The 24,876-nt window shown below is 43.4% G+C and overlaps 1 protein-coding gene across 5 annotated transcripts in view; it reads left to right on the top strand.

The window, feature by feature from the left end:
• LOC121282290 (hedgehog interacting protein) overlaps positions 1-24,876 on the top strand; it is a 226,516-nt gene that overhangs the window by 113,692 nt on the left and 87,948 nt on the right. For 4 of the 5 annotated variants that reach the window (XM_041195939.1, XM_041195949.1, XM_041195964.1 and 1 more), the window contains exons 7-9: positions 4,357-4,500; positions 8,407-8,528; positions 8,790-8,913. In XM_041195939.1, coding sequence (XP_041051873.1) covers positions 4,357-4,500; positions 8,407-8,528; positions 8,790-8,913 — 390 coding nt within the window. The remainder of the gene's footprint in view (positions 1-4,356; positions 4,501-8,406; positions 8,529-8,789; positions 8,914-24,876) is intronic. The other variant, XM_041195957.1, reaches the window with a different exon arrangement.

Genomic DNA, 24,876 nt, shown 5'->3' on the forward strand with positions numbered 1-24,876 from the left:
TTGTCAGTGGATGCGCTGCCGACTCCTGCGCGTGCCCACCAAACAAAATATCTCATGACTCCGTATTGATGTTGGGAGGCTCGCCCACCGAGCTAAAAATTTTTCGCCAGGGTGACAAAGAGACACTGCTGAAATGGGTAGACAACATGAAGATGAAGTGTACTGGAGAAGTAGAAGCAAAAATGATTGATTTGTTTGGAAGAATAATGAGATGCAATATAAACTAATTTTAAAATTGGTGCGGAAACAGAAAGATCTGGAGTATGTGCACACAAATGCCTAAAGGTTACAGGACAAGTTAAAGAGGCATATAGGATCCTTCACTTTATCAATTGAGGAATAGAGTACAAAATCAAGGAAGTGGTGTTACATCTTCATAAACCTCTAGAGAATTGCAGCCGGTGCTGGATACCGCATTTTAGGAAAGGTATCAAGGCCTTAAAAAGGATTTACTCGAATGTTACCAGGATTAAGTCTTCAGTTAGGTGAAGAGACTGGTGAAATTATTTGGTCCATTGTGCCTTTGTCAGTTTTCAGAACAGAGAAGGTTATGGGGTGAATTGATAGAGGTGTTCAAAACCTTGAAGCATTTTGATCGAGCAAATAAAGAGAAACCATTTCCAATGCCTAAAGTCTCCGGAACCAGAGAACACCAATTTAAGGTGATTAGCAAAAGAACCAGATTTGAAATGAGGAAAGACACTATTATGCAGATAGTTGTTATGGCCTGGAATTCACTGCCCGAAAGGGTGGTGGAAGCTGATTGTTTAATAACTTGCAAAAGCAAATTGGATAAATACTTGAAAAGATAATAAATCCTGGGCTATGGTGAAAGAGCAGGGGAGTGGGACACCATAGATAGCTCTTTTAAAAAACTGACACAAGGCACAATGGACCAAATAATCTCCCTCTATAATGTAACATTCTGAAATTCCAGGAGCTGATAAGTAAAGTCTTAATTTAAAGGCAAATTAATTCCCTGTAACCTGAACAACTTCCTAAAGGTAGCTTCCCTAATACCTTAACTCCTTATTGATCTGGAAAGTTTCAATGTATTGTATGGAGAAATGTTTAATATTACAGCAAAGAATTGACCATTGGGCCTTTTTCCTACCAGACTGCTTTTGACATCAGATGTTACTGTGCTTCTATGATACGTGTTGTAACTTACTTTCATTTACTGTGATGTGGCAGGCTGGAACGACCTTTTTCGTTGTCATTGCCATAGTGTATGTTTTCTTGAAGTTGAGTGTAAGCCTGTACCTATCCCTTTACTACTGTATCGATTAATTTTTGCAAGTCTTCATCTTTCGGTGCTATTATTGTCGTCGGCATAGCGGATATTACTGATGACTCTCCCTCCCATGTTTATACCATCTGTCCCTTCAATTTCTCTGAGAATGAATTCATGGTATAGGGAGAAACAGTTTGGTGACAGGGTGCAGTCTTGTCTGAAACCTTTTTGATCACTTTCCAATCACTTAGTCCATTCTCATATTTGATTGTTGCTATCTGATTCCGGTAAACATTCCAGATGAATCAAAGATCTTTCCTGTCGATGTTGATGTCTTCCAGCATTTTCATGAAATGATTGTGTTGGACTTTATCATATGCTTTAGTATAATCAATTCCTCTTTCTGCCAAGGGTTTTAAAAGATAGAAAAGATATCTAGGAAGCATAGTAAAATCCGATGTCAAAAGCAGGACTGAAGTCCAAAAAGGATTGCACAAGCCACGAGTGCTTTTTCACAAAATTAAACAGCATTGAAAGAAATGCCAGCATGAGTCTTGAAACCCATGTGCTCAAACGTTATGAATGTGAAGCTTGGAGCATTGGGGAAGAGGAGGAAAAGAAAATCAACAGCTTTGAAATGTGGTGCTTAAGAAGAATCTTAAGAGTAAGCTGGGTGGAGAAAAGAACTAACAAATACTGAATGAGGCCAGAAGGACAAGAGAACTCTTAAATAGCATCAAAGGAAAACAAATGGAATTCTTCAGTCATGTTATCCATGCAGAAGGGTTGGAGTGCCGAATCACCACCAAAAGGATTAACAGAAGAAGAGCAAGAGGCCGGCAGTGGAAAAAAGCAGCTAGACAACATAAAAGAATGACTTAACCAGAACCCTAACAACAAGGTCATCCACTGTTGCTATGATTGGAAAGTTAGGAAAACCGTGGTCGCCTACTCCACTCGACAAGGTACTTAGAAGACAACTATCAGACTTTAGGGATGGAATGGGGTTGTACTTGGTAGCAGTTCAGTTGATAAGTAGTAGCATGGCTCAGTTAGCCAAAGTTGGCTGAATTAGAAAATTGAGAGTTTAAACCCCATGTCCGAACTGGACCATATAATCTAGACCCAAGCTATATCAGAGTACTTGGGAGTGCCGCATTACCAGAGCTCTTTCAGGTGAGATATTAAATGAAGTCCCGGTCTGACAATTAAAATCTCATCTAACATCCAGAACCAGTACTACAAACTGATCATTCATCTCACTTGCTATTTGTGTTTTTTTTTATTCATTTATGAGATGTGGGTGTCGCTGGCTAGGCCAGTATTTATTGCCCATCCCTAATTGCCCTTGAGAAGGTGGTGATGAGCTGCCTTCTTGAACGGCTTCAGTCCCTGTGATGTAGGTGCACCCACAGTGCTGTTAGGGAGGGAGTTCCAGGATTTTGACCCAGGGACAATGAAGAAACAGCAATATATTTCCAAGTCAGGATGGTGAGTGGCTTGGAAGGGAATTTCCAGGTGGTGATGTTCCCATGTATCTGCTGCCCTTGTCCTTCTAGATGGTAGCAGTTGTGGGTTTGGAAGATGCTGCATAAGGAGCCTTGGTGAGTTTCTGCAGTGCATCTCGTAGATGGTACACTGCTGCCATTGTTCATCGGTGGTGGAGGGAGTGAATGTTTGTGGATGGGATGCCAATCAAGCAGGTTCCTTTTTCCTAGATGGTGTCAAGCTTCTTGAGTGTTGTTGGAGCTGCATTCTTCCACATAAGCGGAGAGTATTCCATCACACTCCTGACTTATGGCTTTATATAGTGGACAGGCTTTGGGGAGTCAGGAGGTGAGTAACTCTCTGTGGGATTCCTACCTCTGACCTGCCCTTGTGGCCGCTGTATTTATATGGCTAGTCCGGTTCAGCTTCTGGTCAATGGTAACCCCCAGGATGTTGATAGTAGGGGATTCAATGATGGTAATGCTATTGAATGTCAAGGGGTGATGGTTAGATTCTTTCTTGTTGGAGATGGTCATTGCCTGGCACTTGTGTGCCACTTGTCAGCCCAAGCCTGGACATTGTCCAGGGTTTGCTGCATTTGGACATGGACTGCTTCAGTATCTGAGGAGTCACGAATGGTGCTGAACATTGTGCAATCATCAGCGAACATCCCCACTTCTGACCTTATGATGGAAGGAAGGTCATTGATGGAGCAGCTGAAGATGATTGGGCCTAGGACACCACCCTGAGGAACTCCTGAGGTGCCTCACTATGCACAATTTGGATAGCATATTAACCTACACAGTGAATTAATTTCAGAAGTAACTAATTGGGATAACTTGAGAATGTTGTACATAAATGCAAGGTCTTTGTTTAGTATCTCCTGGTAACAGTAAAAACCTTGCTGAGCTAACCAAAATAATGAGGTTGCACTTGAAAACATAAGAAGAATTCAATACTATTCCTATGCAAACCTGCAAGCACAGCTAGAGGAGAGTTTGAAACAAAGCACATAGCCTGGAACTGAACCAAATGGGAATATGGGTATGTATAATTACCACTTGACTGCATGGGAACTGATGTTGACTCATACATTTAACAGTAATTAACACATCTTAATTATGTCACTATCACTCACTAGACACACAAACTTTACACTTTTCCCTCAGGAGAAGTACCAGATAATTTCCTAAGAAATCTGCTCCAGATCACCATTACATCATCAGAGAGTAAAAACAATCATGCAATATTAATTTAATGCAATTATTTTTATCAGCTAGTGGTAGTAGCCTAAATCAACTTGTCTTCCAATTTTCTCACCCTGTGGAAAAACACCTCACCTTGATTAGACACCTCTTCCTAGGATGCTGATTAAAATCATAAACCCACAAGTGTGAGGAATTGTAGGTGTAAAACAACCATTTATCCCTCTGCATTGACACGGAACTATTGTTAAAGGGCAAAGTATGTCCAAATGAGTGGTTTCCACATTTGGCCCAAATTCTGCTGCTTGGCAAACTACCTGAAGTGACAATTTATTTAAATTCGCAATTAGTGTTACTATTCATCCTTGTTTATTAACAAAGGTCTATGCTTCTAATATTTTTCTAATATGTGTTGTATAACCTTTCCAGTGATTTTACAGGCTCTGTGCTTCGAATTGATGTAGATACTGACTCCTGCAATGCGCCTTATGCTATACCCAGAAGCAATCCATATTTTAACAGCACCAATCAACCACCAGAAATATTTGCACATGGACTTCATAATCCAGGGAGGTAAGTGCACTTAATGATTCTGTAGATAAACTCAAAATCACAGGTATTAAAATAGAGGCATCATTTATTGTTTCATTTATTACAAAGCCAAGTGTCAATTGGCACAAATTCATCAACACTCACAAAAAATAGGACAGACTGAACAAAATTCAACTCCACTCGAAAAATGGAGTGCTATGCATATGTTTACAAATTTATTGAATAATTGAACCATATGGAGAAAGGATTCTGCTTAGGTAAGTGGATATGTGGACATCAGAATTGTAAAATAATAAATATTAGAGATTGAACTACAAGACACTCTGAACATATCCTATAATTTGAAGTATGTTTCTTTAGTTTTAATTTAAAATTTAGTTTGCTTTAATTTGTTAAAAAATGTTCAAAATTAGTTTAAATTTGAGACGAATGTAGGCTTGAAGTATGGGCTCAATGCCTTTAGTTGTGACTGTGGGATTATGAGAAAAGTGTCACAGCTCTTTATAATATAATCACTAAAGGACTGAACTGCCCCACCATGAACAAAAGATCTTATTCTTTTGACAGGATCACAGAATTTGATTTTTTAAAGTATTTAATTTGCTGTGGAATAAATTATGTATTTAAATTATATCACCATTTCCTGTGGAGATTATAATTCATATTTTGAAAAGAATGTAAAATTAAGAATACAAAGCTTTTTCTTAGAATTACAACTAAAATGATAGAAATAACTGCTTTTCAAAGATATATGCTTATGTTACCTGGTACCCGACTAAACAATATAAATTACAAATCAAAGCCAAGTTATAGTTAGGATCTAAAGGAGCAGCATCAAATACAGTCTGTATATTTAATAACAATACATAGTTTTCATTCACACCTAGATTCCATCCAGTTCACTTGACAAACTGTACAACACTCCAATTCTAATTTTGCACTAATCCTATGGACCTGCCTGCACAAGGTCAAATCCTCAGCATTAACTTCAGACTGGAGCTCATTTTAAATGCTACATGGTGCCCAATTTCCAGATTTTGTCTAATTCAAGCAAATTACCTTCAAAAATATGAAATGGTCTTTGAAATTGAGAGCATTAGTACCTGAATTGCCATGTAGCTCGTCATCACTTGAAGGTTTTCTTGCTGTGAGCCCAGCCTGTTCCTGCTTTCTGGCTGTGAATGAAACTGCTTACCCTGGGACACTGATGCCTGGTTCCATTTAGGCCTTATACAGGGATGAAGCTAGAAGGAAGAGAAAGAAAGGTAGTGCTCTGATCCATTTTGCTTTTAAGTTTTTGTTGGTTTAAGGATTGGAACATATATCACTGACTGTAGAGAGGAAATTCACTCCCCAAGTTGCTAGCATGAACCTTATTTGACTTGAGGAGTTGGATTTTTTAAAAGATTGCTGTCTGGATCAGAGGTGGCTAGTGTACAATTAAGAGTTTGGTCTTAAAGATGGGTTCCAAGGAGGGTCTTTAAGGAAGAAAGAGAAGTGCAGAGGTTAAGGGAATCCACACCATAGGACTTCAATGGCTGAAGACACGGTCACCAATAGCAGGACAAAGGCTTGCAGAATGCACAAGAGGTCATAGTTTGAAGGAGACAGTTTTCAGAGGGTTGTAAAACTGAGGAAGATCACAGAGGCAAGGAGGTGTAGGACTATGAGGGGATTTAAATATGAGGATGAGAATATTAAATTTGAGGTGCAGGAGGACTGGAAGTCAAAGTATGTGACTGCACAGGGATGAATGTGTGATAGGATACAGGCAAAAGAGTTTTGCATGAGCTAACGATTATAGAGGGTGGAGGGTAAAGGATAGGAGATTGGTCACAAGAATGTCTAGTCAAGTCTGAAGGTGACAAAGGCGCAATGAATGTTTCAACAGAAGATATACTGGGCTGAATTTGGTCACTGGCATCGGGAACCCAACTCAGAAACATGTACAAGTCCTGAACCCATGCTTGTCATTAAGGCAGCTGCCAGCACAACTTTATGAGAGGCAGACTCCTAACTGCTCGCTTCTGTATTTGCCATCCAATTGAGGGCGGCAGGCAGGTTCTAGGGATGGGAGGCTCAATGAGAGGGCACGCAGCACTTGCCAGCTAGCAGCCTTACCTAGAGAGATGGACGCTGCTGCAGCTGAAAGATGAGTGTGAGGGCACCTCATGGACGTGTTCACAGGTGACTGCTGAAAATTCAAAATGAAAGAAGGCCCATTGTTATTAGGACATCAGGCCTCCACAGGAATGTATTTGGTCACAGCTGTGTCTTTTCGTATTCATTAGACCCCTGAAAGGAGACATCGATGGCCATCCAGCCTACTGCTGGGAGGCCACTTCCAAATTGCTGCCGGGCACCATACTCAGCTGGTAGTCTTCCTGTTGCTGGGAAAATGTTAGTCGGCTCTGCAAATTGCCCCCCAAGTGGGGCATTAATTGGTTGCCTGCCTATCTGGAGCGGGTTACCAATTCCTGTAGCAGCTGCCCTGAGAAATGTATCTGAAGGCAGGGCAGCATCAGGGAGCGGTGCCAACATGCAACTATCTAAATTTCCCCAACCTCACCACTGAAACCACCTCTGTCTCCGTGGCAAAATTCAGCTCACTGATGCAAGGGCAGAGGTGAATAGTGTTATGGAAGCAAAAGTCTTTGTGATGGAAAGAATTTGGAGTCAGAAGCTCAGTTTCAAATCAACACTGGGGTTGCAACCAGTCTGACGTCAACCTGAAGCACTGACTGGAAAAGCGGTGGAACTGGTGACAAGGTAATGCCTTCAGTCTTTCCAGTGTTCAACTGGAGGAAACTGTAGTTCATCTAGAACTGGATGCCAGACAAACAGTCCGACAGCACAGAGGGATTGGAGAGGTCAACAATTACAACTGAGGAATGGTTCCTTGGGTGAATTGTGGATGGTTCCTGCAGCTCTCTTCCAACAAGAAGCAATGCCTTTAGAGAGAAGAAAAGAAAATTGAACTTGCAATGTGATAATCAGTTAGTCTAGACTTAGGAAAAGCTTCAATATTCAATTATATTCCCAGAAGCTAAAGGTAGTGTCCTTTGTGTTGAGGTTTAACCATATGTTTTTCATATGAAAATAAGCTCTCCATTCCTCCTCAACTTCATTACAAAGGACAGAAAGAGGAAGGTGCCTTTATTTTCCTTAAATTGGCTTGTAATTCACGGTGAATTTGTCCTAAGAGTCAGCTGTTATTCTATGCACGTTTCGTGAGTCAGCCAAAGGTGGCAGCTGCTTTTCCTATGTGTGTATTGAGTTCTGCATTGCTTTTATTTTCACCATCTTTTTGAGCTGGAAAGATTATTAACAGATTTCCATGTAATGTCAGAAAAAGAGTTGGGCCATTAAAATGACATAATTCCACATCATTTCTGCTGGTCCCTTTACTTAAGCAAAGTATTGCATTGTTAGAATATCACCCTGAAGAATTACAATGTAGATTTTCTAACAGCAATTGTAAAGTGGAACTTTCTCTTATGAAATGCTGAGATCTTTGGCACAAACAGGCCAACTCTCAATAAGGCAAACAAGTGCCACTCTGAAGTTTCTGGCACTGTGACCTTTGTGCAAATGACCCTACAGCCCCCACTCTCCAAATTTGAAACATGGCGGAGAATGGCAGCAAAAATCCCACCTCACTGCCCATTGGCAGAGGAGCAGGCTTGAGGAATTCCAGGCCTAATATCTGCCCACATGTTGTCATAGAATACCTGAAAACATTTTCAGGGAAATGTCAACATATCTAAAGAGGAGGAAATGATGAATGTTCTTGAAATATTAAATTATTAAAACACACCACTGTTGACTCTATTTTAATAACTAGCAATACTACTACTTAAACAATCTGTAATGTACATTTGATATTTTTTGGAGTGACTCTCTTGATAATGTATTGACTTTGTGTAGGTGTACAGTGGATCAGCAACTCATAGACGCTAATGGTAATCTGACCATACTTTGCTCAGAGTCAAATACCTGGAATAAATCATCAGGAAGAATAATCAAGATAACAAGGGGAAAAGATTATGGTAATTATGAATCACAAAGCATGCTTGCTGACGTATTCAGTATTGTTTTGAGCAGCTGCAATTCTAAATATGGCAACTTTAGGAAAATAGTTTAAAGTGCTAAAAAGCCTATATTGCGATTAGAATAACTAACAACTCAGCTGGATTATCCTTCCCCAACATTCTACGTAAAATGCAAATAAAACAAATATATTCCGAATCTATAACATAGCGCTGATATTTCCTGTAAGAAATCAATGATCAGGTTGTTTTTTTTTGAAGAAACAGAACCTCCAGCAGTTGAATTCAAATCTTCTAGCCACAACCCTTTAGTAGGTGGCTTTATATACAGAGGATGCCAATCTAGAAGACTTTTTGGAAGCTATATCTTCGGAGGCCGAAATGGGTATGTTTGCAAAATTTCCATAAAGATAAAAAATCAATAATTTGGTGCTTGTTTACTACTATATTAAATGCTGCATAGCAAAAAAAAATTAATTGAGCTATGGTTTCTGAGGATTCTTTAGGTTGCATGGCACAAGTTGTACTTCAGGAAGGTAATATTGAATTTAGAGGTGGGAAGTGCATGTTCACCAGAATTATAGCAGGGGTTAAAGGATTAAATTATGAGGCCAGACTGCATAGACAACTCTTGTTTTCCCTTGAGTATAGACAATTAGGAATGATCTAACTGAGCTGTTTAAGCTGATTAATGGAATTGATAGGGTAGATAGAGTGAAATTATTCCCTCTTGTGCAGGAGCCCAGAACAAAGTGGTATACCCAGACACCACCATCACTATCCCTGGCTATGTCCTGTGCCACTGTCAGGACAGACCCACCTGAGGTGGCAGCACAATGGTATACAGTTGGGAGGGAGTTACCCTCAAAGTCCTCAACATTGACTCTGGAGCCCATGAAGTCTCATGGCATCAGGTCATGGCATAGGCAAGGAAACCTCCTGCTGATTACCAACTACCACCCTCCCTCAGCTGATGAATCAGTACACTCCCATGTTGAACACCACTTAAACAAAGTACTGAAGGTGGCAAGGGCACAGAATGTATGCTGGGTAGCAGCTCTTCTGACTAAGGTGGCCCAGTCCTAAAGGACATGCCTGCTAGACTGGGACTGTGGCAGGTGGGGAGGGAACCAAGAGGGAAAACCTACTAGACGTTGTCCTCACCAGACTGCCTGCTGTAGATGTTTCTGTCCACAACAATATTAGTAGGAGTGATCAATGCACATTCCTTGTAGAGACAACGTGATATCTTCACATTGGGGATACCGTCCATTGTGTTATGTGGCACTACAGCCATGCTAAATGGGATAGATTCAGAACAGATCTAGGAACTCAAAACTGGCCATCCATGGGGCAATATGGGTCATCAGCAGCAACAGAATTGTGTTCAACCACAATCTGTAACGTCATGGCGCAGCATATCCTTCGAGCTACCATTATCATCCAGCCAGGGAATCAACCCAGTTCAATCAACCTCGTTCCTAACAGGAGAGCATGCCTGGGCTGGTACCAGAAGGAACCAATTATGTATCCACCTAAGCACTGCCCCTTCAATCACATGCATGAGCTTGGCCTAAATAGCCAAGTGGTTATGGTACTGGGTTTGTAACCCTAAGATCAAGAGTTCAAATCTCATAATGGCAAACTATGAAACAATGTAACTTTATCTGAAACAGATGGAAACGGGTTTGTACTTGAAAGAGTTACAACAGTGTTTGAGGCCTGAATAGCCAAGTGGTTATGGTACTGGGCTCATAACCCCAAGATCAAGAGTTCAATCGCATGCATTTCAATTTTGATTACAAGACTATTATGTGATACTTTATCAAACACCTTTTAAAAGTCCATATACACACCTTCAGCAACACCTTCATCAACTGTCTGTTACTTCATCAAATAACTCAATCAAGTTAATCAAACGCTAGTTACCTTTAACAAATCAATGCTGTCTGTCATTTATTAACACAGATTTTTCCAAGCAACAATTAATGCTGTCTCAGATTATGGTTTCTAAATGTTTCTCTAATACCAATGCTAAATTGGATGTCCCATGGTTACCAGCTAGATTTCTCTCCCCTTTTTTCAACAGGGGTGTACTACTGGCAATCCTCCAGTACTCTGGCAGCAACCCCAGAGCCTCTGCAATTTCCACCCTTACTTCCATTGCCAACTGGGATGCATCCCATCCAGGCTACTTATACTGCTAACCTTTTAAGTACTTCCTCTTCATCAAATTTTACCCTTTTCAATTTATCTACTGCCTTCTCCTTTACTATAGCATTGGCAGCATCCTCCTCTTTAGTGAATTTGCTGATTTTAAGGGATTGAGGTTTAGAATGTGGACTATCATCTTGTGTAATATATCGTCATAAAAGAGCCCTTCAGTGCAGAAATCTGTGCAACCATCTGGACAAACATGGGGATTGTGTACTCAGCTGGAGGGACCTCCTCCGAAGAGGAGAAGAGAGCCAGAAGAGATAGGAGGCCAGTTGTCCCCAGACAGCGTCCCAGAGCCTGCCCTCCGGACTGAGAGGCACAACCAGAAGGGATGGAGGGCCAGCAGGATTTGCAAGGGAGAAGGGTCCAGAGAAGGCGCCAATACCCAGCAGGTAAAGTGTACAGGCAGTGATCATGTTACCTGGACATGACAGACGTTCAGTGGTGAAGAAGGTTCCACCTCTCCAGGGACACTGTCACCTCTGTCTGCAACATGACTAGCCTCAAAATAGCCTCCAACCAAGGAAGTGGCCACCCTATACCAGTAGCTTTGAAGGTGTCAGTGGCTCAAAACGTTAATGCCTCAGGCTGGTTCCAGGGGTCAGTGGGAGATCCCTGTGGAATCTCACAATTCACTGCCCACAGCTACATCAAGTTGGTTGCAGGTGCACTGTTCCGAAGGGTCAACACCCTCATTCACTTCAGGACAGACGAGGCCAGCCAGGCAGAGAGAGCCAGAGGACTCAGTGCAATTGAAAGATTTCCCTGAATTCAGGGAGCTATTGACTGCAGGCATGTGCCCATAAAGGTGACAGCGGGGGAGCCAGGTGCCTTTGTCAATAGAAAAGACTTCCACTCTTTAAACACCCAGATTGTGTGTGACCACAGGAGTGAGATACTGCAGGTTTGTGCCAGGTATCCAGGAAACTACCATGATGCCTTCATCCTGGGTCACTCCCAGGTGCCAAAATTGTTCATTGCACCAGCATAGTTGGATGATTGGCCACTGGGGAACAAAGGCTATCTGCTGAAAAGGTGGCTGATGACACCACTAAGACACCCAAGGACTCCAGCTGAGGAGAGCTACAACTGCAGTCAATCCTTCACAGGGGCGATAATTGAGAGGACAGTAGGCCTGCCCAAGATGAGGTTTTGTTGCCTGGACCACTCAGTGGGATCACTGCAATACCCTCCGGAATGCGTCTCCCTTATTGTAGTAGTCTGCTGCACTGTACACAATCTGGCTCTCTCGAGGAGGGATCCATTTGAGGATGAAGATAGTGATGTTGTTCTCAGAGGATGATTCCAGTGCTGAGTCTGAGGAGGAGCCCGAACAGCCTCAGGTCCTGAATTGAGCATCCTTACGGGAGGCAGGGAGACCAAGGAGGCCTTGATTCAGAGGACTTTCAGTTAGGAGTCCAAAGCAAGGAGTCAAGGCGATGGCAAGGGAAACACCACCTTACTGATCAGTGGTGACGAGGCACTCCTGTCACTCTCCACTCATGTTCCTACCTCTGAAATAAACTTTGCAGCTCATTATATGTGTGACATAGGACTCGCGGGCCTCTTCCCTAATAATTGCATGAAGCACACTAAGGCCATTGCAGATGATCCCACATTGTGATATTGAAGCATGAGACATACATGCACCACTACACACGTGTCAATGAAAAATTATTTCCCCATGAGACCACAATGTGATCATAGTGACTTAAATTTCCACTGTGCTACATTTTGGTGCTTCCCCCTTGCTGGCAGTTGCCTTGGAGGTAGGCTGCTGCTCCTGATCCCCTTCAGCCTTGATCATTTTGGCTGTCGTCGTCTGGTCGTGGGGTCTATGTAGATCCCATCTAGACAAGAGATTCCAGCGCCATGGCTGTGCAGTCCTCAGTCGTCGCGGTGTCCTCAGATGCGACGGTCACTGGCAAAGGGGTGGAGGAGCTGCTGCCATCATCAGGAGCACCCTGAGAGGAGCCCCAGATGCATGGAGCAGCAGGTTGTCTGCCAACATGTGGTTCGTTTGAACCTCCCTGCTCACTGGAGATGGACAGGATGCCAGCAGAGAGTCACTAGGTGCCTCATCCACCTCTCACATTGGCAGTGACTTACTGAGGTCACTGCCAGTAAGTGGCCTCGCAGGTCTGAACGCAACCCCAGAAACTCCTGACTGAGTTTCATATTTCCAGCATCCACAGTATTTGGCTTTTATTCCAGAAATGCCTAATTGAGTTACTGGAGTTGCCTTTCCATGAGAGTTGCCACCCTTTCTGTAGAAGAAGCTGTGCATTCAGAGCCCTGGGCCAACGCAGTGCTCACGCTCTGCACGGATTCCCCCAACAAAGAGACCATGGTGCACAGACCCTCAGGAATCTCTGCCAGATCTTCACACACATCCCGCTGGACATCCATCATCTGCCGCCTAAAAGATGTCTCCAAAGACACATCATCTGCCTCAACCTCAACATCATCCTGGTCTCCAGCAATCCTCTGACTGCCAGTGCACTGGGTACTCTCTGTCTCTGTCAGCTCCTCAGGTAAGTGTGACATGCCATCCCTAGTGTGTACTGCCATCTGCTCCAAAACACATATGCCCACCGATGTGCATATATCTGCGCTGGTGCATGATGCAGAGGGAGGATGCGATGCGTGTGCATCTGGCTGCACATCATCCTCTGATATCAAGGGAAAGTCCTCGGATTCCTTCTGATGTTTAGAGGATGTTCCATCTGAGGGAGGAGGAAAAAAATTTCAGTCTCAAACAGCATTACGAGCTCAGAGTGCATGTAGCCTGGTTGCTTCTCAGAATGGACATCTGGCTGAGCAAAGACATCTGAATGGATGTGCAAAGGGAATTAGTGGATTTCACATGTCAATTTTACAACTACTGCCCTACATCTCACATCCCTCCCCCAGTCTCTTCCCTGGCCACTGGGCTCTTACCCTCCACCGAGACCCCTGTCTCTCTGCAACCAGTGGTCCTGGCTCCATGTTCACACACCATCTCAAGTACTTGCTCCTCCACCTGACTTAAGATCAGAAGATCAAGGACACTACCACCTGTCTGTCCTCGTTCCTGCACATTGTGACGCCTCTTCTCCAGTAAGGACAAAAGTGCTTCCATTAGTCCCCCATCTACTTGCCATAACATACCAGCCTCCCCAACAAAGATGCAGGTTCAGGTGCCCATCACATTGCAAGACCTCAACCTTACATACATGTCAGCCACATAGTCTAATCACATGATCTGAAGAAGAGTCATACAGACTCGAAACGTTATCCCTGTCTCTCACGCCACAGATGCTGTCAGACCTGCTGAGTTTTTCTAGCATTTTTTATTTTCGAATCTAATCACATGTAGTCTTTCAAGGCACATGAGTATGTACCCATTTACGTTCGGCATTTCACACCCGTGAGCACCAACAAGTGCTGTCACCCATAAACACTTCTCTGTATGGTTACAACTGGATTCAGTGCTTACCCTGGCAGAGCACAGAGGTCGTTGAGCCTCGTCCTGCACTGGATCCAGGTCCTACACAGAAAATCATACCCGCTGACAAGACCTGCTACCTCCGTCCGTGCCTTCTTTGTTAAGTGTGGTGCCTCCTCTTTCTGTTTTCCTGCTGCAGCAATATGTCCCATAGCGCACTGACAGCCCCCAGCAAAACCCACAGACACTCATCAGAAAAGCATGGGGCAGACTGGCTCCAGCTATTTCTATCCTGCCTGGCTTGGGCTCTGGGTGCAGATGACATATTGCAGACACAATGGACAGCACAGGAACTGAGAAAAGTAATCAGACCCCTGGGAATTCAAAGCAGCACCCTGAGGTGAACAATGATTGGCAGCCTTCAGGGAGATCTATTTAAACAGCCCACACCCACATTCGTCCTGCCACCTGCCCTTTTCATGCCCTCCCCACCGCTCCCCCACCCACCCTGGCAGCGCCGAGCCTCTTTCAGTGCACGTTTCACGCTGGCTGGCAATTGATTGGCCAGCCAGCATGAAATTGCTGTCGGGAGCCAATCGCAGGCGGCAGGCACAATTGTGCTTTCCCGCCAAGCCTAAACTCAGGCCATAGTAGACCTACAGAACAAACAGGTTGCATGTTTATTATAAAAGATCCTGTAGTCCATCTCATCTTGCCATGCAATTTTTAAAAATACAGTATTTTTTAAAAGGCTTCCTGACCATCCAGTTGTGCAATGTGAATGTTAGGTTATGAACAATCAAGCCTGGATTTTTTTCTCACCTGAACTACCTAGAACAGGTGGGTCAAAAAGGCATGGCGAACCCAGAAGTCAGAAGTCCCCTGCACGCTCTGAAGTTTTAATACATCTGAAAACCCTTAGCAGTCCCATTTTGTGCCTAAGATGCATTTTCTTCACTTAAGCACATGATACTTGGTGCCACATTCTCACCTTTATCTATGATATAAATCATACTATGTTATCAGTATTGTGTAGTATAATATATCCCTTACTTTCCTTACTGACCCTTACTTCCATGTCACCAATAAATAAATTGAATTGAGAAAAATAGAATTTTACAATAGCAAAAAGGGGGAAACATTTATCATATTTAATATAGCATTGATACTCCATGGAACATAATGTACCTCAATTATTTCCCTAATAATTTTGCAGTAATTACGTTACAGAGAGACACATGTCCTCTTGAGAACTTATTGCTGCTTCTAACAAAGCAAAAAGTGGTAAAAGTGGTCACTTCTAATTTTATAAAACAGAAAAATGTGTACATTGCATTTGAAAACCAAAGAATTGCATCATCGTATTCATTGTGAGCACATTTATTCTTGAGATCAAATAACCCGCTATTTAACTACAAACTTTCTTTTGGGTCATTAATCTTCACAATCCTACTGATAAGAAACATACAATTTTAATTGTCTTTCTAAATACGCCAGGTACATCTTTATAATATTACAGCCTCTCTCAAAAGCCGGATTTTCCCTGAAATGCGCGAAGTCCATCAGCGGGTAGGAAAAACAGCAGGCTGGCGGCTTTTTGTGGCAAATTGCTCACATTGCAGCTGATTAATTATTCATCCACGGGGAACACGCTGTTCCATCTGGTACCTGATTCATCTGCCCTGCCGTGACCTTAGCGCTCACAAGCTCTGGCCGCCATATTTAAATGGCGCCCCTGCACAACGTTCACATTCTCTGCAGCAGCTCCAGTGAAGACATAACTCCCAATGGTAGAAAGCATGCTGCTCCCAAATTCAGTGATGCCTCACAGGAATGCCTGTTGAAGGCAGTCGAGGCCTGCCACAGTATCCTCCAACCCCTGCCCTGACCATGTCTTCCACCAAGGTGACCAATCCGGCTTGGGAGATGGTCACAGCAGTGGTCAGTGCAAATGCCCTCCTGAAGAGGTTAGCCATCCAGTGCAGAAAGAGCATGAATGATCTGATCCGTTCTGCCAGGGTAAGTCAACCATCTCATCACTCTCAACTCACATACTCTCAAGCCCATCACACATTCACAAGCATCTCACTTGCTGCCACCTCAAAGGCTATCACCACTCACTTTCACACACCCTCACATCTCCATCTGGCCTCATCCCCTCTGGAGTTTGTGTCCTAATCCTGTCCAGGGTTCTACTTGCCACCCACACATGCGAGACGTCCTTATCTGCTCTTGTATGTGTCTTGCTCACGGTCTCTCCATCTGCCTTTATGCTGGAAAAGCTGGCTCACAATGAGAAGGAGAGGTCCCGGACCCAGGGTGGAGTTCCCGAGATCAAGGCTTTCATGGACTTCGAGAACAAAACCATAGAGCTGGCCGCAGAGGATGTAGACTGTGCCTGCGCTGATGGTGAGGTCGGTGGTGCACACCCAAGTGAGGATCCTGCACTGGAACATCCATCAGAAAATCACATTGTGAGTGATTTCTACTGTTTCAGATTCCCTTTGCCATGCACTAATCTTCTCTCCTTTCTTTCGTAGGCACCTCTGGGAGCATCCATGAGCCAGGCCTCAACTCCAGCCCAGACAAAATCCGAATGAGGAACCCGAGGACAGAACGTTTGAAGACACGTCACAGCACTCCCCCACACCTTCCACCAGCTCAGAGACACACACCTTGGTGAGACCTAGTTCTAGACTAGCCTTGAGGTTACCATCTGGTGAACACAGTACACAATCTGCTCCACAGTAGGCAGAGGCAGGGACATCGGAGGTCACCGGCACTCTGAGGACTGCTGGAGGCCATGATTCTGCTGAGTCCGTGTCTGATGACGAGCTTCTGGACTCGATACTAAATCAGTTGCTGGAGCTGCAAAGACGAGCATGGGAACATCAGGAAGGGATGTCAGCGGCATTCCACAGATTGCAATGCACAATGAAGGAGTACGTCCATCGTCAGTCTAAGGTGATAGCACCGGCATGCCAATGCAGCAAGGTCAAAACTGGCAGGTTGCAGCTGCCATGGAGACCTTGGTCCAGGATATCGGTCCTGCACTGCTGCAGGAGCTGCACTCCATCGCTGTAGCCATTGGTGGCATCCATCAGTGTCAACGTGAGAGGACTCAATCTCACCCCAGCTGCTCCTACTTCTCAAGGGGTCAGTCGGGGCCCTCGGCCACCCATAGGGAGGACCAGCATCATGTTGATTCCTGCACCCATTTATGGCAATTGTTTCTTTCCTAGGCCTCTTTGCTGTGTAGTGTACTACCATCTCACCACAGTGGGTGTTCCTTTTCAACATAATGCTCCATATCAGTAATGCCTGAATCTTAATATTAAGTGTGCTTGTGGAACGAACCTCGTCCCCATGTCTCGTAGGATCCCCTCATGTGCATTCTTGGCTCTGAACAATTGAGGCAGGGGTGTGCCCCCATCTCATCTTCATTCTTGACAGGTAAAAGTGTGATGTTTAAGGAGAGATGTGCTAACGCATGTATTGTCCAGCTCCATCTGTCCACTGTCTCTCAGCAGAGTTATAATGATTTGAGACTATACTCAGAGCTTATGTGCAATGCCCTCAGCCAAACAGGTTTCCAACATTCCCAGTGTCAATCTGCTGAGTTCTGCAAAATCTGAGGTAACCTTGCTACCTCAAGGTGACGAAGCAATGGCACATTTGTATTCAGGTGCTGAGACATCCAACCTTAAGCGTTTCTCACCCTGTAGTTGTAATTATTGAGGGGAGAAGGATCTGGTCACAAAGTTGGTAGACAGTGGTGTGCATCCCATCAGCTTGACGCTTCAAGAGGTTACCGATGCTACTTCCAAATGGTGATTTCTGGAGGCCAAAACAGCCTTTGGGCATGCTCTGGAATCGCATATTGTTGCTTCAGACAGGGCAGAGGGTTGCAAAGGGATAGGAACGAGTGTGTGATGAAGCAAAACAGTGTTCCTCATTGGCAATCGCTTCTGCCTTAAGGGCTTCAAGTTGTCTGATCGTGTTGGACAGGGCTGGCCATGAAGCACACTGTGTATAAAAGGAGGCATCTCAATATCAGGCAGTCAAGTGTCTGAACTTGTCATGCTTAGGTGCTCTGTCTCCATAGTAGGGTTAGGCAAAATGCAGCTCAGGATCCCTAACTTTAACTGCCATATGTCATTGTCATTTCAGGGAGTGTAGCACAGCCGGCTGAGTCATCCCTATGTGCAATCACAGCAGTGGTATTTCATCGACTGCCTTGTCCCAAGTGTTATGTTTCTGTATCACCATCAATGTAACACTTTGTGCGTGGCTGCGTTGGTTCTGATGGATCTCCATGAGTCGCATTACCAGACTGCAGGCAAGCAGGCACTAGGCCACTGAAAATCATGCAAGTGCCCCTGCATTTTGTAGAGTGCTGTTACGGCTGGGCTGCTGGATGGACGTGTGAAGAGGTAGCACTTTCTGGTGTTTCATACCGGAACGCCCTCCTCGAAGTAGCACCTCATCTCAGCACAGACACATGCCCTTGAGGCTTGCTCATCCTTCACAGCACCAGGGCTATGTGAGCGTTCTGTGCAGTGATGCACCATCATCTGGAAGTTCATGAGTGAAGTTAGAGGATTAGCTATGCTGGTGCTCATCTTGGCCCATGATGGAGGAGAGTTGTCCAGGAGGATTCTCAGTGCATCTCGTCCTTCTCCTCCTGCAATCTGCTGACAATGAGGGCCTCACAAGCACGCCTGCCTTGTCTGGCCTGTGCATGTGCCACTTTGCCTGCATCCTCAGCTCCCAGGACCTCATCACCATCAATGTCCTCCTCATTGAAGGAGACGTGCATCTCCTCCATCTTGTCATCTGCCAAGATCTCCCTAATTTGTAACTCCAGATTGTGTAGCGCACAGCAAACCACGCTGATGTGTGAGACCCTCTGAGGAGTGCTCCACCAGATCTGTCCAGGCATCAGAATCGCATTTTCAGGATTCCTATGATTTATTCCACCAATATCCTCATTGTACCTTCTCTCTGTAGGAATCTGAGGTCACCACAGAGATGTCATCAGTCACACCTTTGCAGGTAACCTTTGCCACCGAAGAGCCAACCCTGCATCCAGTGTGGTCCCTCAAAGATGTCAGGGATCTGAGACCTATTCAGGAGGTACGAGTTGTGGACGTTATCTGGGAATCTGGTGCACCACCTGCATGATAGGTTTATTTTGGTCACACATCAGCAGCACATTGAGCGAATGGTAGCCTTTCCACTTAATGTACTGGACTGCCTGTTGCCAGGGAGCTCTTATAGCCACATGAGTGCAGTCAATGGCACCCTGCGCCTGTGGGAAACTGAAAAGTTCTGCAAACCCAGTGCTCTTGCATCCTGGCTTGCTTGATCTCTGTTGAAGTGGACAAAATTGTGGGCCTTTGCAAAACGGGCATCTGTGACCTCCGGGATGTATTTGTCAGTGGTTGCAATGGAGAAGCCTCAGAGGTCTAGAGTGGAGCCCTAGAAGGAGCCACTGGCATAGAAGTTACTTTCACAGCCACCAGTGATGGATGCCCTCTGAGTCCCCATGGCGCCAAATTCTGCAGAACATAGCAAATGTGAATCACCAGATCCCTTGACATGTGGAGGCGTCTGTGATACTGGTTCTCACTCATCTGCAGATAACACAAGCGACATCTATACACCTGGTTCTAGCTAGGCACTTACGAACTACAGCTCTCTGAGGATCACCCTCTGCATCCAGAGAAGGACCTGATGCCCCTTGGTCTTGAGGGTTCTGCTCCTCAATTTTGTGAGCCAGGCGCTTCCATTGCCTTCTTCTCATTCTTCTCTCCTGCCTATAGGCAATAATACAGGTAGCGATAGTACCAGGCTCCATCTTCCTGGTGGTCTCCTTACTGTAGTATCAATGAAAAACACGCAAGAGTCAGCATTTGTTGCCAAAAGTCCACTGCCTGTCTGTGATTGTGGACTCAAGGCCTTTTCACACATGCCAGAGAGCACTGGCCCTGAAATGATGCCCAGTGCAGGATGCGCATGCACGTTCGGCACAAAATTGCACCCCCCACCCCCAGCCCACATGACTGACTGGCAGCAGCTTCGGACAGGCGACTGAATGTTCTGCTTTCAGCCCAGAAGCTGGGATCATCATTACCTGCAGTCCAACACTGCGCTGTTTGGACTAAACATGAGGGCTAATGTTCATTGAGATTAATTTAGGGTGTCAGGAGTCTTCGCCTCTGACTGGTGAATTGCCACATTTCCAAGGGGGTTCTCAAGCTTGTCCAGTCGCACAATAATTCTGCAGTTCCATAATACTCTTGTGAATTTGAAGGCTACAAACAAGGGTCAAAACTAGGGGTACAATCATTGCCACTTTGAGAGATCAGTGTTGCATGTATGAGCATTATTGCTTCACTTTACTGACTCCCTGCATGTCAATTGAGTAGCTGCTAACCTGTCTCAGCTGTGCCTCTGTCCTCATTTTGTAACAATTAATTCAGCTGGGTAGCTCTTTAGTGGCCTCCACCGTCATGTATCTCAATGCAACCATCCCTGCTCGTTGTGCCCAGTGGAGCTCTTGTCCTGAAGGCCCTTCCCTTCCCTCAGCCTCAGTCCTGTCTGCCCCCTTCCCCAGTGGAGCCCTTGCCCTGCAGCACAGCAAAAGCCACCCCAGCCTTAACTCTGCTGTGGTACTTCTACAAACTTGCTTTGAGAGTCCCCTTGAAAAAGATGTGTTGCAGCCTATGATTCCTTGGTGCTGACACCCGCAAACACTGGACGATGCAAGGTATGTGAACTCACCTTGTGGTCAGTAGTGAAGCGCAGGTCACCAGCTGCACATAATTTAAATCCTTTTGTGAAACATGTCATTCTAATTGCCCGCCAACATGGGCTCTCAATCCAGCATGGAGGGATGATTCCGGCGTCATAATGAGATGCTGATTTATGCTAATGACATTTGTGATGCTTGGCAGCAGGAAACGCGGCCCGCCATTGACATTGAAGCGCACAATCGCTTCCTCGTTTTGCATCGTCGAAAACCAATGTTGGGGCTTCTCACGAATTTAGCTTTCATGCCCGCCATGATAAGGTGTGGAAAATCTGGCCAAACTCTTTTGGGTCAGAATTTTAAAATCTTATTGACTCTGTGATCTTCTCTCCTTGTCCTGATACACATAAATAAGTTGGAATTGCAGTTTCCATTCAAAGTAGTAAAGTTCACACAGGACAACATACTGGAGGAGCATAGCATTGTGATCAAAGAGGAGACATTGAGATGTCATGAAAAGAGCTTAGCTACATTTGCACCAAGGCTGATTAGTGGCAATTGCAGTTCAATAGGGACACATACGTTTACATGTTACTTTACGTTGGATATAAGAATGCAATACAGACAAATTTCTAAGTTTATTTATTCTTTCATGAGATGTGGATGCTGCTGACAAGGCCAGCGTCTGTTGCCCATCCCTAATTGCCCTCTTAAATCACTGCAGTCCATCTAGTGCAGGTACACCCAGTGCAGTTAGGAAGGGAGTTCAGGGATTTTGAGCCCACAACAGTGAAGGAATGGCGATATAGTTTCAAAGCAGGATGCTGTGGCATGCAGGGGATCTTGCAGGTGGTGGTGTTCCCATGCATCTGCTGCCCTTATCCTTCTAAGTGGTAGAGGTCGTGAGTTTGGAAAATACCATTAAAGAAGCCTTGGTGGATTGCTGTAGTGCATCATGATGCCACTGTAATTGATGATGGAGGGAGTAAATGTTTAAGTTGGTGCTTGGGGTGCTGATCAAGTGGGCAGATTTATCCTGGATGGAATAGAACTTAGCTGAATGTTCAAACAGTGTCAAAAAGCAATAGCGAAACTGAATTTTGGGATATATTGCCAAATTAGTTAAGTCTAAATTACCAATATTCATGCTATCATGGCCAGAACACATGTGGAGTACAAGTTATCCCAACATAAGAGGTCTATTCGCATCTTGGAGGATATGTGGAAGAGAGCAACAAAGGCAGTCCCTAGTGTAATCAAAATTGTTATGAAGAATGATTTGATAGCTAGGGTTATCAAACTCAAAACATGGCTTTTCTGAGATGTCCTAATGGATGTGCATAAAATAGTGCAACAATGCTTTCAGATATGAAAAAGCAGCAGGAAATGAAGACACGGGTTCAGGAATATGAAGGAAAAATTTAGGACAGATGTCAGGAAGTATTTTTTTTTACACAGTTGATGAATAACAACTGGAATGGATTGCTAGGTAGATTTCTTGAGGACAGGATGTTAGACTCATTTAAGAAACCATCTAAATCCATTTCCTTTATCAACACAATCAGTCAAATTTTTTTAAAAATAAGTTTCTCCAAAATTGCTTGTCTTGAACTAATCCATACTGACTGTCCTTAATTATATCATACATTTTTAAATGCTCACAAGTGTGACCTAATTTACAAAACATGAAAACTACTTTATATTGAGAATTGGGACATTTAGAAGCATTGTCTGAATTTATAATTAATATAATAACACTAACATAATTATATTGCATAATTATACTGGATTCAAGAATACTTAATGACAAACCGTTGATTACATTTATTCCACTCAAAGCTCAGACTTTTAAACATTCATGCACTGAGGTGCTTCTAATTTACTTGGTTCCATTCACTTGTTGGTCAGGTTTTTTATTCTTTAGTTTACCAACAAACTATAAGCAAGAACAATATTTGTTAATGGGTTAAAGAAGGTAAACTTGTTAAAATAACTAATATATGACAGCATCAGATCTCCTCATGCGAACTGCTGGTTGCTGCCTTCTGTGAAAATTCAAGGCTTCTGATCACTGATAGAATTATCCGAGCCTTGTTTTTGAGATTTGTAGCCTCACCTGATCATCTTAATTGGATTAAAATCTCATTCCCAGGTAGCTATTGTTATTTATCAGTTCTGCTCCCTTAAAGATTCAGAATCATTTTTAGCATTAATTTGAACAAATAAAACCATGTACAGTGCTTTGTTTGAATTTCCTCCTGTGCATTATAGGAATAAGCAGTGTCGTTTTATAGGTCTTTGGCATAACTAAGAATACACTGAGTGAAATTTCTCTTGTAACAAAACATAGGTCATATACGTGTGCAATTTTCGTGCTTTCCACACTAAACAGGAACAGGACAATAGCACTGTGAAAATCACTGGGATGTACTTATATGTGTGGGAGCTGAGTTTAAATCTGGGTCCTATGATGTACAATGAACCTTGATGCAATTTTGAGGAATCCACAAGTGGAGTAAGCACTGTGCACACTGCACATTAGTACAAGGCAGCGAGCAGCCTAAACAGTAAGGGACAACAGTGAAAACTTTTCTGTTTTTTTAAGTAGATTTTTGTGGGGCCAAATGCTTCTCCCTGACCTGTCTGCCCTGGGATTGTCTATCTCCTTACAGATAAAACTTTATTTACAAGCTTCCATTTCTGTATTGCAAAAAATAGAATTACACAAAAGCACATTTTATAGCAAGGTTGAATTTAGAAATTTCTCAAGGGATAAGCAAGAGTTTATGACAAGATACATTTTCTTTTTTCTAGGCGGATGTGAGAGCAACTTTGAAAATATAGATTTTTGAAGTTTTAGTGTATTTATAAGCCTTTTGGAGCTCAGCATAATTGAGTGAAAGTGTCATTTTTAGTGATAGAAATTATTTTTGCTCATTTTTATATGTATTTAAGTCCCACAGCAAATTTCCATTCTGTTTTAATGCAGGCACTAATACGATTAAAATAAACATGCTAATCTCTCTATTAAAATAGCAGAGGAGTTTAAACCAAGAACCAACTTTGAAACAAGGTGTTAAATACTTCTATGGAAACATTCACCAGCAGTAATTTTTACCCTAAAAACTGTAATTCAAAATAATTGCGACAACTTGTATATAACTTAAAGAAATGAAAACACTAATACAGAAATCATGGTTGGTTTGCAAAATTAAAAAGGCTACAGTAGCAGCTATGATATGCAGTATGAAGAGATGTGGCAAGCTGAATGGTTTCAAATCAAAACCGCATGAGGGAATGATTCACTGAAAAACATGCCAGACAGTTTACGGCATGATTCACTAATTTTGGTTAAATGTCTGCAACAGGGCCTAAAACAAAAAGAACCTTATTGTACTTAAACATTGGCTGCATCTCATGCCAACTAAGAACAAATCCAACATTTCTGTATACATAAAATTATGATTTTCTTTGCCTTCTCATTCTCAAAATATACTCATTCATCGAGTATGCCAAAATTAATATTGTCTGTAAGCAGGACAAAAGATCTGTCGTGTCATATCACCTCACTTAGCACATGTAGTACAATTTTGCTTAAATTATTTTGAAGGCATAGAGTTGTCAGTGAGTTATGTTTCCAACCTGCCAAGCAAAGAGGAAGAGCATTAACAACATATTCACATGTAGCATTGTGAGATCTGTGGCTGAAGAACTGGGCAGCGCAATAAAAGGTGAGGAAAAAACAGCCTGGAGTAGAACAACAAACATAAGTGGAGGAGAGAGACATTGGCTTAAATTTTAGTCTTCACCAGCTGGGTTGTAATCAGGTGTAGCAGGTTGCACACATTTTATCGAGCTTTCATCCTGTTGAAATCAATAGAATGAAGATGAACAGCTTTATTGCAGTGGGTGATCCGCACCAACAGATTACTACCCAGCAATAAAGGCCA

Source organism: Carcharodon carcharias, chromosome 1 (assembly GCF_017639515.1).
Source record: "Carcharodon carcharias isolate sCarCar2 chromosome 1, sCarCar2.pri, whole genome shotgun sequence".
Taxonomy (NCBI): Eukaryota; Metazoa; Chordata; class Chondrichthyes; order Lamniformes; family Lamnidae; genus Carcharodon; species Carcharodon carcharias.